At 35.1% G+C, this 16,363-nt stretch overlaps 1 protein-coding gene across 5 annotated transcripts in view; it reads left to right on the plus strand.

Moving 5' to 3' along the window:
- STIM2 (stromal interaction molecule 2) overlaps nt 1-16,363 on the plus strand; it is a 150,682-nt gene that overhangs the window by 49,671 nt on the left and 84,648 nt on the right. For 4 of the 5 annotated variants that reach the window (XM_017505110.2, XM_037730145.1, XM_017505109.2 and 1 more), the window contains one exon: nt 4,874-5,004. In XM_017505110.2, coding sequence (XP_017360599.1) covers nt 4,874-5,004 — 131 coding nt within the window. Of the gene's footprint in view, nt 1-2,189; nt 2,227-4,873; nt 5,005-16,363 lie in introns of those variants that run through there. The other variant, XM_037730147.1, reaches the window with a different exon arrangement.

Consider the following 16,363-nt stretch of genomic DNA (forward strand, 5'->3'; position numbering starts at 1 on the left):
GAGAATAAAAAATTACTACAATGCATGTTCCCAATCAAGTTTAGGGTAAAGTTATGATATAATATAATATACTTAATATAATGGTTTGTTGAAGGGGAGTGTGAATTGAAGTGGAGATATATTATCTAAAGGAAAACTAAGGCAGGAAGTATAGATATGTATTCTAGATTGTGAGTATTATTCTGCAAGTGTCTGATGATCTCCTCCCATTGGGCACCTTTATGCTTTTTGGTGTAGTTCGCTCCTCAGCCAGGTCCTGGCAATATCTATGATAGCAGTATTTAATTCTCTGACACTGATAACACTGATGCTTGAGTATGGATTTGGAGTTGTGAAGACTTAGAATCCCAGTTGTCATTTCTAGGAGCGTCATCTTAAGCAAGTTACTCATGAGTCTTATTTCCTCATCTGGAAAGTAGAGATATCATTTGCCCCATACAGGTTGCAGAAAATAAATTATGTACATAAAATAGTATTGGTTTCTAGAATGTAGTAGATATTTCTTCCTTTTTTTTTTTTTTTTTTTTTTTTTTTTTTTGTTTTTTTTTTTTTTTTTTTTTTTTTTTGAGATGGAGTCTTACTCTGTCGCCCAGGCCGGAGTGCAGAGGCATGATCTTGGCTGACTGCATCCTCCACCTTTCAAGTTCAGGCAGTTCTCCTGCCTCAGCCTCCTAAGTAGCTGGGACTATAGGAGTGTGCCACTGTGCCCGGCTAATTTTTGTATTTTTCATAGAGACGGGGTTTTGTCATGTTGTCCAGGCTGGTCCCGCACTCCTGATCTCAGGTGATCTGTCTGCCTCAGCTTCCCAAAGTTCTGGGATTACAGGTGTGAGCCACTGTGCCCGGCCTGTCGTAGATATTTCTTAATGGGTGAAATAATTTTAATTAATTTTACTTTATTTCTTTAGAACCATACTGAGCATTTGGCTCTAATTACAGGAAAACAAGGTGGAGTTTAATAATGGTGTTGCTAGCTGACTTGGGTTAGGTATTATTCTGTTGCAACTGGTTCCTTTTCCCTCAGTGCAAAGTGCTGCCGTTAACCCAGAGAAAAGAAAGAATGCTTAGCATATAAAATCAAAAGCTGTGTCACACCATGTTGCATTTAATACAAGGTGAGAGCATGAGGGGAGAACATTTGTCTTAGTTGTTGCCTTGTGTGCCCAGCACCAAGTACAGAGCCTGACATATTATAGGCACCCCATATCATATTTAAATTAGCAAGTGAATTCTGTTTAGATGAAGATGATGTACTGGTATTGAGTACCTGATGTATACTGGGGTATTTTGAGTAGCTAAAGAAAGTGTCTGTAAAATACAAGCAAAGGAGAACGAGATTGGTATTTTAGCAGTTGTCTTTGAAATGATTATAATTATAGGCATAGACCTTTTTTCTTTTTTTTTTTTAAGCAGGTTGTATATTTTAAAATAAATATAGGCCAGCTAATTTGAGTTAAAATAATCACATGTGGTGAATTAACCTAGAAGGTAAACAACTAAGAAGTGAAAAGAGACATTAGAATAGGTAATAGAGTTCAGAATTCACAGCTATTTTAAATTAGATTTGTAACAGCCTTAAGTCATACTTCAACGGAAATAAAATTTTATGTGAAGAAATGGATCACTCTTGCCATAACTTCAGCTCCTGTCTTTCCTTCTGCTGCTCCAACTTGGCAAAACACCAAACCCTAGAGCAGAATCATCATCTACCATTTCTGTTCCTTGGAGGCATGGTCTGTAGAGTGCTGCCAGAATGAGTGTCAGCTGTGTCTTTCAGTCTTGCCACCATCGTATTCCACTGTCACCAGAGGGATCTGGCGAATTGCCATCGTCCCTTTCCATTGTCACCAGAGTTATCAGATTTTAAATGAATTTGATTATGTTAGTCCCCTCCTTGAAATCCGTTAATGGCTTCTCACAGTTTTTAGGATAAAAATACAAATATTCTAGTATGAAAAACAGAGCTTTTAGAGATCCAGCCTTTTAGCTATCTCCACCTGATCTTGCTTTCTGTATATTGGTGTCTCTGTAAACCACTTGCAATTTTCTGAATGTTCATGTATTTTTTTATGTCACTGAACATATGATGCTGCTTCTAGGCATGCTTTTATTTCTTCTCTAGGTCATCAACTACAGCTGATTTAAAGTTCCTCAAGTTTACCTCTAGAAAACTTTTACTAACATAATACATTGTAGTAGTCTACATGTCCTCCTTCTCACTAAACTGTGAGCTTTGACTTTGGATACTCCCTATCTCTTTAATTCCTAATGCCTGTCACTACCTTGCACAGGATAGAAGCCTAGAAGTTTGTGATTTGGTTAATATATGACATAACAATTTATCAGAGGCTTAAAATATGTTCACCTAAGTCCTGGGTATTGTGTGAGAAGTGGAGGAACGTGGTCCCTGCTCTGTTCATAATCTTAATTATATGGACAAAAATGACACATAAGGCAATTAAAGATTAATCAAGTATAGCATTAAGTGAGGACTTAGGTAGAATTATTAGAAAATGAAGATATAATCAAAAATTTCAAATCCCTTGACATTTCATATCTGCTTTTCACTTTCTCTTTAATATTTACCACTATTAACATGCCTACACCATTTACTTATCTATCTTGTTAGGTTCATAGTCCCCATTAGAATATAAGTTTTATAAGGATTTTTGTCTCTTTTGTTCACCATGTTATTTCCAGTGCCTGGCACATGTTAGGTGCCTATTAGATTATTTGTGGAGTAGATTGAATGGAGTGCAGAGAAGAGAGTGATCACTAGGAGATAGTGTTTATGAAAGACTTTATGGAGAAGTATTAATAACATCTTGAAGTAGAATTGAGAGACAGTATTTATTAGATTAGCTAATAAGTGTTTCTGAAATATGCCTATTTAAGTAAATAGTTACCAATTTTATTTTCATATGAGTTTTTCAAGTCATATTGCTCCTAATTTCTCTTAAAGCTTCCTGTGGTTATACATCCCTCACTTTTGACTCCTATTACAGACTTTAACAACAAAGCCTGTTTAATCAGAGTGAGAGTTGCTGGCCCTTTCCTTATGTACAAGTTGCAGTGAACACCTTCACTTTTTTTTTCTTTTTTTCTTTTTTTTTAGCAGAATAAACTATGTGCAAAAAATAGGTCTGCTGGAGGCAATTACACGTTATATACAGATCTTTACACTATATGTTGTGTTGATACCTGAGATCTGATCTTTTATTTTGGATCTTTTAAATAATTGCAGATAAATTCAAACTTATGGGTATATCAGGGTCTTGATTGTTTTGTGAATCAGGGATTATAATAGACCATTATGCCTGTAGGTTCTTGGCTTTTAGCAGATCTTGACTGGTGGTTTAAATATTTGTATGTAAACATGTTCATATGTCACACAGAATTTATAATTACATTTCCTATTTTTATAGTTTCTTTCTCTTCTGTTTACTTTCCTTCCTAGGCTAAAGTAATTAAAATTAGATTTTGAATTAAAACTATTAAAAATGTTAAATCACCAAAATATTTTTTCAGCTGTAATTGGAACATGTTAGGTAATATCAGTTTGAATTATTTTTTAGAAAATAAAATTATCTATGGGCCTCAAATACTGGCTTCTCTTCTCCCAGCTTTTTTTCCCCAAGCACAGAATTAGATATTCTTTAGGCCCTTCTTGCTGCAATAGATCTTAGTAAGCGTTGCTACTTGCTTTATTTTAAGGATGAGGTAACTAAGACACAAAGACAAGTGATTTGTCCACAAGTAACTGATGACAGCTCATTCATAGTAGGGCCAGATGATAGACTTAACAATTGATGAGATAACTAAACTGTGTCTATCCCCTCTCTTATGTTAACCACTTTCAACTTTTAGGCCATACTATTTCTGGAAATATATGTGGTTCTGATGACATTTTAAAGGAATATTATTTTAGTGACTTGGTAGAAGAGAAGTAAGTTCCTAGAATTTGTCAGTCCAACAGTCAGCCAGATTGGGTGTAAGTGAAGCTTTGGCTGTCCTTTTCCATTTTGATATATAGGTTGTTTACTAGTTATGTGCAGAGGAGGTGATTTCCATCAGTCTAATTTTAAGTCATTGAAAAATGCTTCATGCTTTCTAACTTAGTTTTTGACAACTTGAATGTGAGGATTCACATATATTCCACTGAGAGAAGTCTGACCAATAAATGTATATTAAAGATAACATGAAGAACAAGATTTTTAAAAATCTGATTAGTCTTTTTCTTTTCTTTGTTGTTGTTGTTGTTGAATCTAAGAACTTAGTTATTTTGAAATATGGGTAGACTCTTGGATTATCTTAAATAGAAAAATGAAAACAAAAAGGGTCACGTGACTATTCTACATTTCCTTTCCTTTTTTTGGGTGATATTTTCTGGGAATCATTTTGATTAAACTGGATTGTGCAAACAGAGCACTTTGTATTCTGTGATTTTTTTTTTTTTTTTTTTTTTTTTTTTTTTTTTTTTTTTTTTTTTTTTTTTTTTTTTTTTGCATAGGATTAATTTTGCTTTTTGATGGAAACCATCGTTTTTTTTTGGGGGGGGAATGATTAGTAAATCATGATTAGTAAATATTCAGGTTCAATAAGAAGAAATGGTAAAACATGTGGAGATTTTAGATAACCTGAAGTTAATACTGGCATAACTCCTGGTTGTAGTTGGCTAATATTAATTAAATTGGATTTATTTTTAGTCAGTTGTGTTAATATATTATACTTCTGATATAGAGAATATTCTCCTAGACATCTTAAAGCCTCTTAGTCTGAAGTTTAATTCTGTTTTTTTTTTTTTTTAAGTTAGAGTAACTATAGCCTTTATTTTGGTATGGCAAGTTAGTAATTACCCTTTGTTCTCTTTCAGATCCCTGCATGTCACTGAGTCCACCATGCTTTACAGAAGAAGACAGATTTAGTCTAGAAGCTCTTCAAACAATACATAAACAAATGGATGACGACAAAGATGGTGGAATTGAAGTAGATGAAAGTGATGAAGTAGGTAGAAATGTTTTCCCTGCTACTGTCATAGAACAGAGTGACTGCATTTCTGTTTCTAGTCGTAAAATTTCTCTTTCCTTGTGTGGCGCATTGCCTTCATCTTCAACATCTTTAGTTTTTTTTTTTTAACATGATAATTTTACCCTCTATAAATATTTACATGGTTTTTCTGTTTTCCCCCCATTTGGATATAAGTCTTCCCAGTTTTATAAAAATTTTCACTCTCATGTTCTTGTATTTCTCAAACATGTATCCTATTCTGACTGTATGTTATCTACTGTTGCTTTACAAATCATTCCAAAATAATAGTTGCTTAAAATGACAACAGTTTATTACTTCTCCCGATTCTGTGGGTTGACCCGGCCCAGCTGGACAGTTTTTCTGTTCCCTTAGATGTGGGCTGAGGTCACTATGGAAGTTGCAATCTCTTGGGAGCTCTGTTGGGGCTGGTGTATCTAAGATGGCCTCTTATTCTGCACAATTTCTTTCTGTGTTACCTCTCATCATTCAGGAGCCTAGCCCAAGCTTTATTACAGCATGGCAGTTAGTGTTCCAAGAAGGCAAGTTCCCATGTGCAAGTGTTTATCATTGCATCTGCTTGCCAATGCTTGCTAATATGTTGGCCAAAACAAGTCATTTAGCTAAGCTTAGAGTCTATGTGGAAGAAGATTTTACAAGGATATAGATAACCAGGAAATGTGGTTCATTGGAGGCCACCAATCTGGTATTTCACTGTACCTACTGTCTTTAGTTTTTAAGCATTCCTATTTCCCCTATTGGTCTGATTTCTGTCTTAGTTTGTCCATGAAAGTTGTCTTCTTTGAGTGTTGTCTCATTCTAATCAAATTTCCTGGTCATAGGCCTCTTCAATTCCTTTGTTGGGTTTGTCACTGTTGAGTTTTCTCTTTCAGATTATATAATACTAAATTATATTATTTTCTACATTATTATCTCGTGATATAACAGTGACAGTCTGTAGTAACATTGTTGTCTAATGGAGACATTCTCTAAAGATAGTTCTTGGCGTGCTGTACAAAACGTTTATTTGAGAATGCCCATCCATTTTCAGGTTACTTCCGATTCCTCTCTCTGTAAGACAATCCAGATCCCTAGCCTGTATGTATTGCTTTCTGCCTGATGTTTTTAGAGAGCTATTACTGTTGCTTTAAACTTAGTATGTTTAAAACAAATCCCAGTTTTACCATTTAAATCTCTCATTGTTCAGATGTATCTCTGGGCCTACTTCTCAATTCTTATTCTTCTAAAGTAGGTGTTGGCAGATTTTTTCTGTAAAGGGCCAAGATACGGGTTGAAATGTGTCCTCTAAAAACATATGCTGAGCCCTAAACCCCAGCACCTCAGAATGTGACCTTATTTAGAAATAGGGTCGTTGCAGATAGATAAAGTCATACTGGAGTCTTGTGGGCCCTTAATCCAATATGACTGGTGTTCTGCTAAGAGAGGAGAACACCATATGGAGACACTGAACAGGAGAGAAGACGACTCTGTGACAGTGGAGGCAGAGATTAGTTTTATGTAACTGCAAATCAAGGAATGCTAAGGATTGCTGCCGACAGCAAAAGCTAAGAGAAAGGCACGGAACAGATTCTCCCCTAAAGCCTTTGAGAGAGCATAGTGCTGTGCACACCTTGGTTTTGAATTTCTTTCTATCCTTCAGATCTGTGAGAGAATAAATTTCTATTGCTGTAAGCCATCCACTGTGTGGTACTTTATTATGGCAGTCCTATAATGAATGGAAACAAATATAGGCCAGGTGGTAAATATTTAGCTTTTGTGGGCCACGTAGTTGCTGTTGTTCAACTCCACCACTATAGTGTGAAGCAGCCATAGACAATACAAGAACCAATGGGCTTGGCTGTTTTCCAATAAAACTTTATTTGCAAAAAGCAGCCAGCTATATTTGGCCTACATGCTATAGTTTGCCAACCCCTGCTATAAATTAAGCTCTTGTGTTCTTAAAATTTGTTTCTCTTTCTTCCTTTCTTCACTACCTCTTATCTATTCTAGTTATTTGCTTCTTCTATTCTAATCTAGGTATTTATTATCTTGCATCTAGATTATTGTCTCTAAGTTTTTCTTTTCTAATCCATCATGATTGTCACTCTGAGAGTGTGATAGCTAAGAAACTTAGTGATTTTTAATTGCTTGTTAGATCAGATATTAATTTTTCAGTCTTATATTTAATGTCTCTGCATCAGTTGATTTCTGCTTTTTATTCTGATTAAAATCATTTTGATTAGAGCTCAATCAGTACCAGTGATACCAAAATCATGACTTTTGATTCTGAGTAGATCAATTTATTTATTTCTTAATAATAGAAACAGACTATATGATAATTCTATCTTATAGAGCCTCCAACTTAGAAAGTATTTGAAGTATATATTCTCTTGGTCATAAGGAAGAGTGAGTGAGGTAAAATTGATGGATTATTACAAGCTTTACCATTATTAGAAAACTGTAAACTAGTCATTTATTGTGGGCCATTTTATTATATTGAGTGGATAATTCATTCTCACAACATCATTATCATTACTCCTTTTCTCCCATATTTTTATAAAATAGAGGTAATTTATAGAGGTAAATTACTTTTATTTATAGAGGTAATTTATCCTCTAAGCCAAAGAGACTTTCTAAAATTATTATTATACATTTTTTTAGTCATTTACAGTATGGCAGGATTAGCTTTGTTAAACAAATTCCACGTCAACTCCGAGTGTATACAGTGTTAAGTAGATGAATACTCTGCAGTTTTAGGTTTTAACCCAAAACCTGAGCCTCTTCTCAGGTTCAGTGACTTGCTAAAATGGCTCACAGAACTCAGGAAAACACTTTACTTACATTTACTGGTTTATTATAAAGTATACAAGTCAGGAACATCCCAGGGAAAGAAATGGGGCAATGCTCACAGAGCTTCCGTGTCTTCTTCTCCTCTCCACCCTCCCAGCATTTTGGTTTGCTCACCAGCCTGGAAGCTCTTCCAATCCTGAACCTTGTAACAGAGTTGTTTTAGAGCTCAATCTTCCTGGAAGTCAGTGGGTGGGACTGAAAGTTACAGCCCTCTAATTACTTGGTCTTTCTAGTAACCAACCTTATCCTGAAGCTATTTAGGGTCCCATCCTAAATCACTTTGTTAGCATAAACTCAAAAGACTCACACCTATCAGGAAATTTCAAGGTGTTTAGGATCTCTGTGCCTGGAACCCAGGACAGACCAAATGTATTTCCAATTATATATTAATATATTCATATATAAAATATTATATAAACATATACATATATGATCATTACATAAATAAGATATATTAATATATAATATAGATATATCCATATATTTCTTAGTCTGGTCCTGCTATAGCAGGGCACTGTAGACTGGGTAATTTATCATGAACAGAAATGTATTGACTCATACTGTGGAAGTTGGGAAGTCCAGCATCAAGGTGCTGGCAGATTTGGTGATTCTGATTTCAAGATGGCTCCTTGAATGCTGCATTCCCCAGAGGAAGGACAGTTTCTCCTTACTGGTTGGAAGCAGCAGAAGGGCCAAGAGGCAAAAGGGGTCTAACTTGCCCTTTTATAAGGGCATTAGTTCCTCTCCTGAGGGTTGAACCCTTATGGCCCTATTACCTCCTGAAACCTCCCTGTTACCTCTTACTTCCTAACACTGTCACAATGGCAAATTTCAGTACGAGTTTTGGAGGGGACAAACATTGAAATCATAACACCCCATAATTACAAAAATATTTAAATATGAAAAACAGCAAAAATCCACATTTCCTGAGTCATTAAACATTTCCTCAAAGGAAAAAGCAGTTAAAATTGCACATAATATATATAAGAGAAAGTATTAAGGAAGCTTTTGCAGATAGTTGACAGCCAGTATGTCATTGATTAAATTATTATTCTTAGAATTATAAGTTATTTTAATGTTTTTTACCTCATCTGATATACTTTCCTTAATTTTTAATTTTTTACTTTTGTAGAGATGAGAGTCTTGCTGTGTGGCTCAGGCTGGTTTCGAAAGCCTGGTCTCAGGCAGTCTTTCTGCCTTAGCCTCCAAACTGCTGGGATTACGGGCATGCATCAGCCTTTATCAGATATTAAATGCATATGTACAAAGTGTTATTACCACTCTGTGAAACAAATTAAGCATACATGGCTGTGTAATTTGTATTTCATTGGAAGTCTTATTGAGTCTTTTAAATTTCAGTGGAATTCTAGGCATTTTGTAATAAAAGTTAGAACTAAATAAAACTTATGTTTAAAAAGTAGAGCTTAGAATTATTTGATATGAATTTTAATATTTAAAACAAGATATATTTCTATATTTCTCTTAATATTTTAATGCAAATACAACATGCCTTTATATTTTACTGTTACCTAAAAGAATACAGAAATCCATTGTCCAGTGTGGTAGCCACTAGCCATAGTTGGCTGTTGAGCATTTGAAATTGCGGTGTACTATAAAGCATAAAACACACTTGAAATTTTGAAGGCTTATATGAGAAAAATAATGCTAAATATCTAATTTGAAAATATTGATTACCTGTTTGGGATAATATTTTAGACATATTGGGTTACATGAAATATAATATTAAAATTCACTTTCCTTGTTTTTACTCAGTGTAACTTCTAGAAAACAAAATTAGGTATGTAACTCACATTTTATTTCTGTTATACAGCACTGATCTAGACTCTGTGTCTGATGTGTTTGTGTGCTTTAAAGGATGAATTATTAATTCTGCAGTTCTTGGACTAGTTTGGTGCCTTCAGTTCAATATAGGTCCCATTTGATTTGTATTTCTTGTTAAAGTGTCTTTTTAAAATAAATAAACAGTAATTCTTTTATGGACCTTTACTGGCTTTCACTAGGAAACTTTATAAGTTTAATGGGAAACCTTAGCCAAAATTTTAAAGTACTTAATTCCTTGTGATTTTTTTGGTTTTGTTTTGAAATGTTGCTTTTCTAAAAAAAAAATTAAGAAAAACATTTAGCATTTGAAAATTCTGGCTAAAAAACTTATTTTCTTTTCTCTTTAGTACACTCTGTTTTGTATTTTGATCATATGAGAAATTCTTTATTTCTATAATATTGAGCTAATATCTGATATAGTATTTTATACCAGATATTGAAATAGTTGCTTGGAATAGATCAGGAACAAGACAGACAAAATCTGTGCCTTTAGATGAACATTCTCGTAGGGCTTGTGGGAAGGAGACTAAACAAAATAAATAAGCAGGGGAAGGGGGATCATTATCAGTAGAGATGATGGGGGCTGTAATGTTCCATGGGATGGTAGGCAAAGTGAGGGTAACACTTAAAGCGTATCCTGTGTACAGTACGTGGGCAAATAAGAGAATAAATATCTGGTAACTTTCCAGGGCTATGCTAAAACTGAATTTGGAGTGCTAGGGTGTTTCAGATCAGGAATAGGTTATAAAGCTTTTGTTCTCTAAGTCATTGTCTTCTGGGCCAACATAGGAATGGTTAGATGTCAGTGTGTGCAGAATCTGTGACCTGTTTAGATTGAGATGTTGATTGCATTCAAGGTTGCATGTTCTGTCAATTTTAGTGAAATTTTGTAAAGTGTAGGTATTTGATCAACAAATTATTTAAATAAGAGAAATTAGTGGTTTTGTTGCCCTGAGCATAGCAGTGGAGTTCACACTGTTATTGCTCATTTTGTGACTGAAAAGTTTTATCATAGTTTCTAGTGTGTATGCATTTTGTCTTCTGTTCTTACCTTTCCCTCTGTTTCTTTGAATGAACATTTTTTTCGTTCCTTTCCTTTTCTCTTTTTTCTTTTTATTTATTCTCTTTCATTTTACCACCGGGAATAGGTAGTTTTAGAGGTTGTTTTCTTAACAGTTTGAGATATATATATATATATATATATATAAACAAAATCAACTTTAAGACCTGCTTATCTGAGAAGTCCATTGGAACTAGTATTTTAGTATTCTTTATGTTAGGTATTCTGCCTTCACAATACCTTTGCCATTATTATTATTATTATTATTATTATTTTTTTTTTTGAGATGGAGTTTTGCTCTTGTTACCCAGGCTGGAGTGCAATGGCGCGATCTCGGCTCACTGCAACCTCCGCCTCCTGGGTTCAGGCAATTCTCCTGCCTCAGCCTCCTGAGTAGCTGGGATTACAGGCACACGCCACCATGCCCAGCTAATGTTTTGTATTTTTAGTAGAGACGGGGTTTCACCATGTTGACCAGGATGGTCTCGATCTCTTGACCTCGTGATCCACCCGCCTCGGCCTCCCAAAGTGCTGGGATTACAGGCTTGAGCCACCGCGCCCGGCCGCCATTATTTTTATACCTCTTGGAAAGCTTAGTTAACAACACAGATGTATCTGTGGAGAGTCACTTAAGAAAATAGGCAAAATTAGGGTTAGAAAAAAAAAGAAGGAAATGTATTTTAAAATCGAACAGTGTGTGTTTTGAATGATCTGGGGTATTGTGTCCAAAAGATTAAATACATTTATTTTTTGCTGAAGTTTTCTAAGGTTAACTTTTAACTTGTATATTAGTTTATCCCAAAACTTAGTGGCTTAAAGCAGCACACATTTCTCATCTCGTGGTTTCTGTGGGTCAGAAATCTTAGTACAGCTTAGGTGGGTTTCTGGCTCTGGGTCTCTCACAAGGCTGCAATTAAGATTGAGCTGGGGTTGTGTCATCTCAAGGCCTGATTAGGGGAGGATCCACTTAAGAACCTACTCATATAGCTGTTATTCTCACAGGTCCTCACTGGCTGTTGGATACATCAGTTTTCTGCCATGTAGATCTCTTTGTAGGCAACTTATAACATGACAATGGGCTTCCCTCAGCCCTTTGTCTCGGTGGTCTCAGAGTGAGAGCTCTGAGGGAAGCCTGTGGAGTCTTGGTCTTTTTGTGACTAATGCTGGAAGTGATGTCATATCACTTTTGCTATATTCTACTCATTAGAAGTGAGTTACTAGGCCCAGCCAACCCTCATGGGGAGACGGTTACACAGGGGCATGAATTCAGGATGTGCAGATCATTGGGAGCCATTTCAGAGACTGCTTACCACAGTTTGTTTTGATAATTTGCTAACTAGAAATATTTGATGGGAGATTCTCCAGCCATAGAAATATAGAGTATAAAAGCAGCAAAGTTATAAAACTTCCTTTAAAAGGCTTTGTTTTGGAAATGACCCACAATAAAACCTATTGTGTTCATCTTTGTAAGAGGATATGTTTAGAATTTTAAAGCCTGATTAAAAGTTATCTGTTGAGTAGTGCTTTGCAGTGAATTCTGACTCTGATTACATGCACAAATGTACCGGTGTAATTAAGGATCACTTGACATTCTTGTGAAAGAACAAGCAGGGCAAAGGTAAGGGAAGGGCATAGGTACTAGAGAAGTCTTGCTGTCTGTTAAATTACAGTTACTTTCCTCTTAAATTCGAGGTACTTTCCTGTATATTGAAATTTTCATAATTTCATGGTTTGGTTAGTCAATATAACTTGATACCATAAAAACAGAGACTTTAATTCTTTCTGGAAAATAATGGCAATCAGCATACAACTGAAGTAGCAGAGAATGTTAATAAGTGTTCTATAGGAAAATGAATTCCATAAATTGGGAAATGCTGGATTAATTTAGTTTTGTAGCACTCCTTAGACTTAAATTTATAAATTTATATGCTAAAATAACACTTATTGAGCATTTACTGTTTGTTCCATAGTGTAAGCACTTTTGCAGGTACTATGGTATGGACTCCTTATAGCAACCCTATTAGACAAGAATCGACTCTTATTATCTTATATGCAGAGAAGGAAACAGAGCTTCATAGATTAGGCAGCCCATGTTCTTGATTTCTAGTGTGTATTGTTTCTCTATGTTAATGTAGGTCATTAATCTTCAAAAGGATGGTAAATCTTAAGTTCGTTTGACAAGGAACTTTTGTAATACAAACTGTCTTTTAAGTTTGGTATAGTGTAAGTGGTCAATCAGTTTTTGTTTAATTGGATTTTTTTTCCTGAAAATTGATAATTGCTACCAAAATAGTGCCATATAGGTTTTTTAGTGACTTTAACATAACTAGTTAGAACTGTCACTAAACTTACTTCAGCATCTGATCAAAGATAAAGTCATTTTAGCAAATGATAAATTGAACATCGTTTGTTTAATTTGTTGCCTTTGTTTTGCATTTATCAAATTTTACTGGCAGTAAATCTTGGCTATAAATGTCTAAAGAGTACTTAAGCATCTAATAAATGTTTGTTTATTGAATGAATATTGGTAAATCAGACTTTTGGAATGGCCTGGGTATGTAAGTGACCATGGAGAGCCTGTGGTGACTGTAGTACTTGTCAACAACAGAAAAACAATTAAGAACTGAAGAAACAAACTTCAGTTCAGCTGTCTTTTATTGAGCACCTATTGTCTGCCAGACAGTGAGCTGGATGTTGGCTTTGCAAAGATAAACAAAGGCATCTAGTCATTTCATGGAAAAAACACATATCGACTTGTCCTGAAAACTGAGAAGTAATAAAGAATCATTGTGTACATAAGAGGCTAGCAGTGAGAAAAGACATGAGAAAGCAGCAGATTAATGCTAATGTGATCTGTGGATATCAAGAAAGTAAGCAATAGTGGAAAACACAAAAGAGCTGGTGGGAGAGTGAATCTGAGGTTAAGAGGTCTATGTACCCCAGATATATCATTGCTTAATGCAGAGGGCACATAGGTCGTAGGTAGCTCTTCTAGTCTACAGAACTGCTATTGAGAACTCAAAAAAAAAAGTTAATGTCTGGAATTCTTCATTTTTTCATATCTGTTCTTATGAAAACATTTTATCTTAAAGGTAAATGCTAAGGGGAAGTTGGAAAATTAACAGAAAATTATTCTGTGATGAAAAATATTAAGGATTCTTAGATATAGAATTAAGTCTTCTGCTGAACAGATTTACAAGTTGAGGAAGAGGTAAAAGATGGCTGGTAGATTTGATGCAAATGTGAAGAGACCTGTGGTTCAACTACAATCCTTCAAATAGCATTGTTGAATCAATTAACATTTCTGATCGCAGCAAAAAAGAAAATGACTTTCTATAGGCCAAAAGTGGCCCAACTGTCACATTTTTCCAAACTGTTTTTATATTATCATACTCATATTCTTTCAGACTGTTTTTATATGCTTCAGGTTTTGCAGAGGGTGGCAGCATACATTTGTAATCTCAGCAAACTCAGGAGGCTAAGGTAGGAAGATCACTTGAGGTCAGCATTATAATGATACCTCATCTCAAAAAAAAAAAGAAAAATACGTTTTTGAGTATGTGCTTCCTGATAAAATTTTAAAATAAATAGCTGTATATAAGTAGTGTGTATATATATTACATGTAAACACATTAAAACTATTGTACTAATGTTACATGTTTTTAAAATACCCACAAAAATATGGCTGGGTGCGTTGGCTCATGCTTGTAAAACCAGCACTTTGGGACGCTGAGGGAAAAGGATCACTTGAAGTCAGGAGTTTGAGACCACCCTGGCCAACATGGTAAAATGCTGTCTTTCCTAAAAATATAAAAATTAGCCAGATGTGGTGACACGTGCTTGTAATACCAGCTACTTGGGAGGCTGAGCCAGAAGATCTCATGAACCCAGGAGGCAGAGTTTGCAGTGAACCTAGATCGTGCTCCTGCACTCCAGCCTGGGCAACAGAGCGAGACTGTCTCAAAAAAAAAAAAAAAAAAAAAAAAAAAAAAGCAAAGAAATACCCACAAAAATATAAATTGAAAAAATGAGATAAAGGTAAATGTAAATTCTAATATTTTCCCAAAATCTCAAGTGGATTAGATTATACATTCCTGTTGAGTGTGGGCAACCCAAATTTGGAGACCACTGTGCTAATGAATTGTAAAGCAATGCCATGTTATAAGTCACACAGATTTTATTCCATTTTTATAAGAACAGACAACTCTGAGAATTTCTCAAAGCAAGTTCCAGAGACACTTGCTAATGTTAGTGTTTATTCTTCTTTAATTTGCATGGTCACTGTTTGCACGTTTCTTCATATAGCACTTCAGTTGCTGACCTTTTAATGATGTCCACTGTGCATTTTATGATTAAAATTAGCTTTGACATTTGTGATACTTGTAAGAAGTGATAATGTAAGAATAGAACAAGGCTGGGCATGGTGGCTCACGCCTGCAGTCCCAGCACTTTGGGAGGCCAAGGTGGGCAGATCACCTGAGGTTGGGAGTTTGAGACCATCCTGACTAACATGGAGAAACCCAGCTAAATACAAAATTAGCTGGGCCTGGTGGCATATGCCTGTTATCCCAGCTACTTGGGAGACTGAGGCAGAAGAATCACTTGAATCTGAGAGGCGGAGGTTGCAGTGAGCTGAGATTGCGCCATTGCACTCTAACTTGGCTAACAAGAGCGAAACTGCATTAAAAAAAAAATAGAACAGAGCTCACTTATTTATATTAATTTAGGGAAAAAAAGCAGAGAATGAGGCAGAAAATGTGGATATTATTTTGATAAGGGAAGACATGATTAAACTTTTTTTTTGAAAAATACCTTTTCCAGTAAATTTGCCATTATGACGTTATATTTTAGCTGCAAATTCTATTTTAAAATTTAATATATATCTGGAGTGTGGATGTCTATTGATCTGAAGAGACCCAAGAAGTAATGATTTTGAACACCATTAATGAGGAATCTGGAAGGAAGATTCTTATGTAGGTGGAAGTCATCTTTCACGGTATGTGTAAGGTATTTGATATTTAGCAACTCACCAAAGCAGGCTGAGCATTATATGTTTGTTTTTCATTTTGATTACCTCTTCTTTGTTTACCTATACGTAACTATAGTTTATTAAAAATGAGATAGGCGCTTAGTACATTCTTTAGAAGCAAGGTATTAAACAGAAAAAGGTTGGGGCACCCTAATAATTTGCATTCAGTTTATAGAGTGAGAAAGGAGGGAAAGAAGTAGCTGAAAACAAAGCTCATGTAGTTCCAAGAAGTTACTCAAGGAGTAAATAAATGTATACTCCCTTGACGGGCAGTACTAACTTAACTTGAAAACTTGTTAGAAATGCAAATTCTTGAGCCCCACCCCAACCCTACTAAATCAGCAGCTTGGGAATGAAACCTAGCAATCCGTTTTAGTCCTCTGGACGATTCTGATAAAGTTTGAGAACCACTAAACCTAAACACTGGTAGTAGGTGGAAGCTCTTTATCTTGACCTTTTATTTTTTTATGATTAGGTCTTTGAAAATATGGGTCAAGGTACTCTTTTGTACCTTGATAAATGTTATAGTTGTTTTGTATTATACTTTTGTAGTTTTT

This window comes from Cebus imitator, unplaced genomic scaffold (assembly GCF_001604975.1).
Source record: "Cebus imitator isolate Cc_AM_T3 unplaced genomic scaffold, Cebus_imitator-1.0 Scaffold333, whole genome shotgun sequence".
In the NCBI taxonomy this organism is placed as follows: Eukaryota; Metazoa; Chordata; class Mammalia; order Primates; family Cebidae; genus Cebus; species Cebus imitator.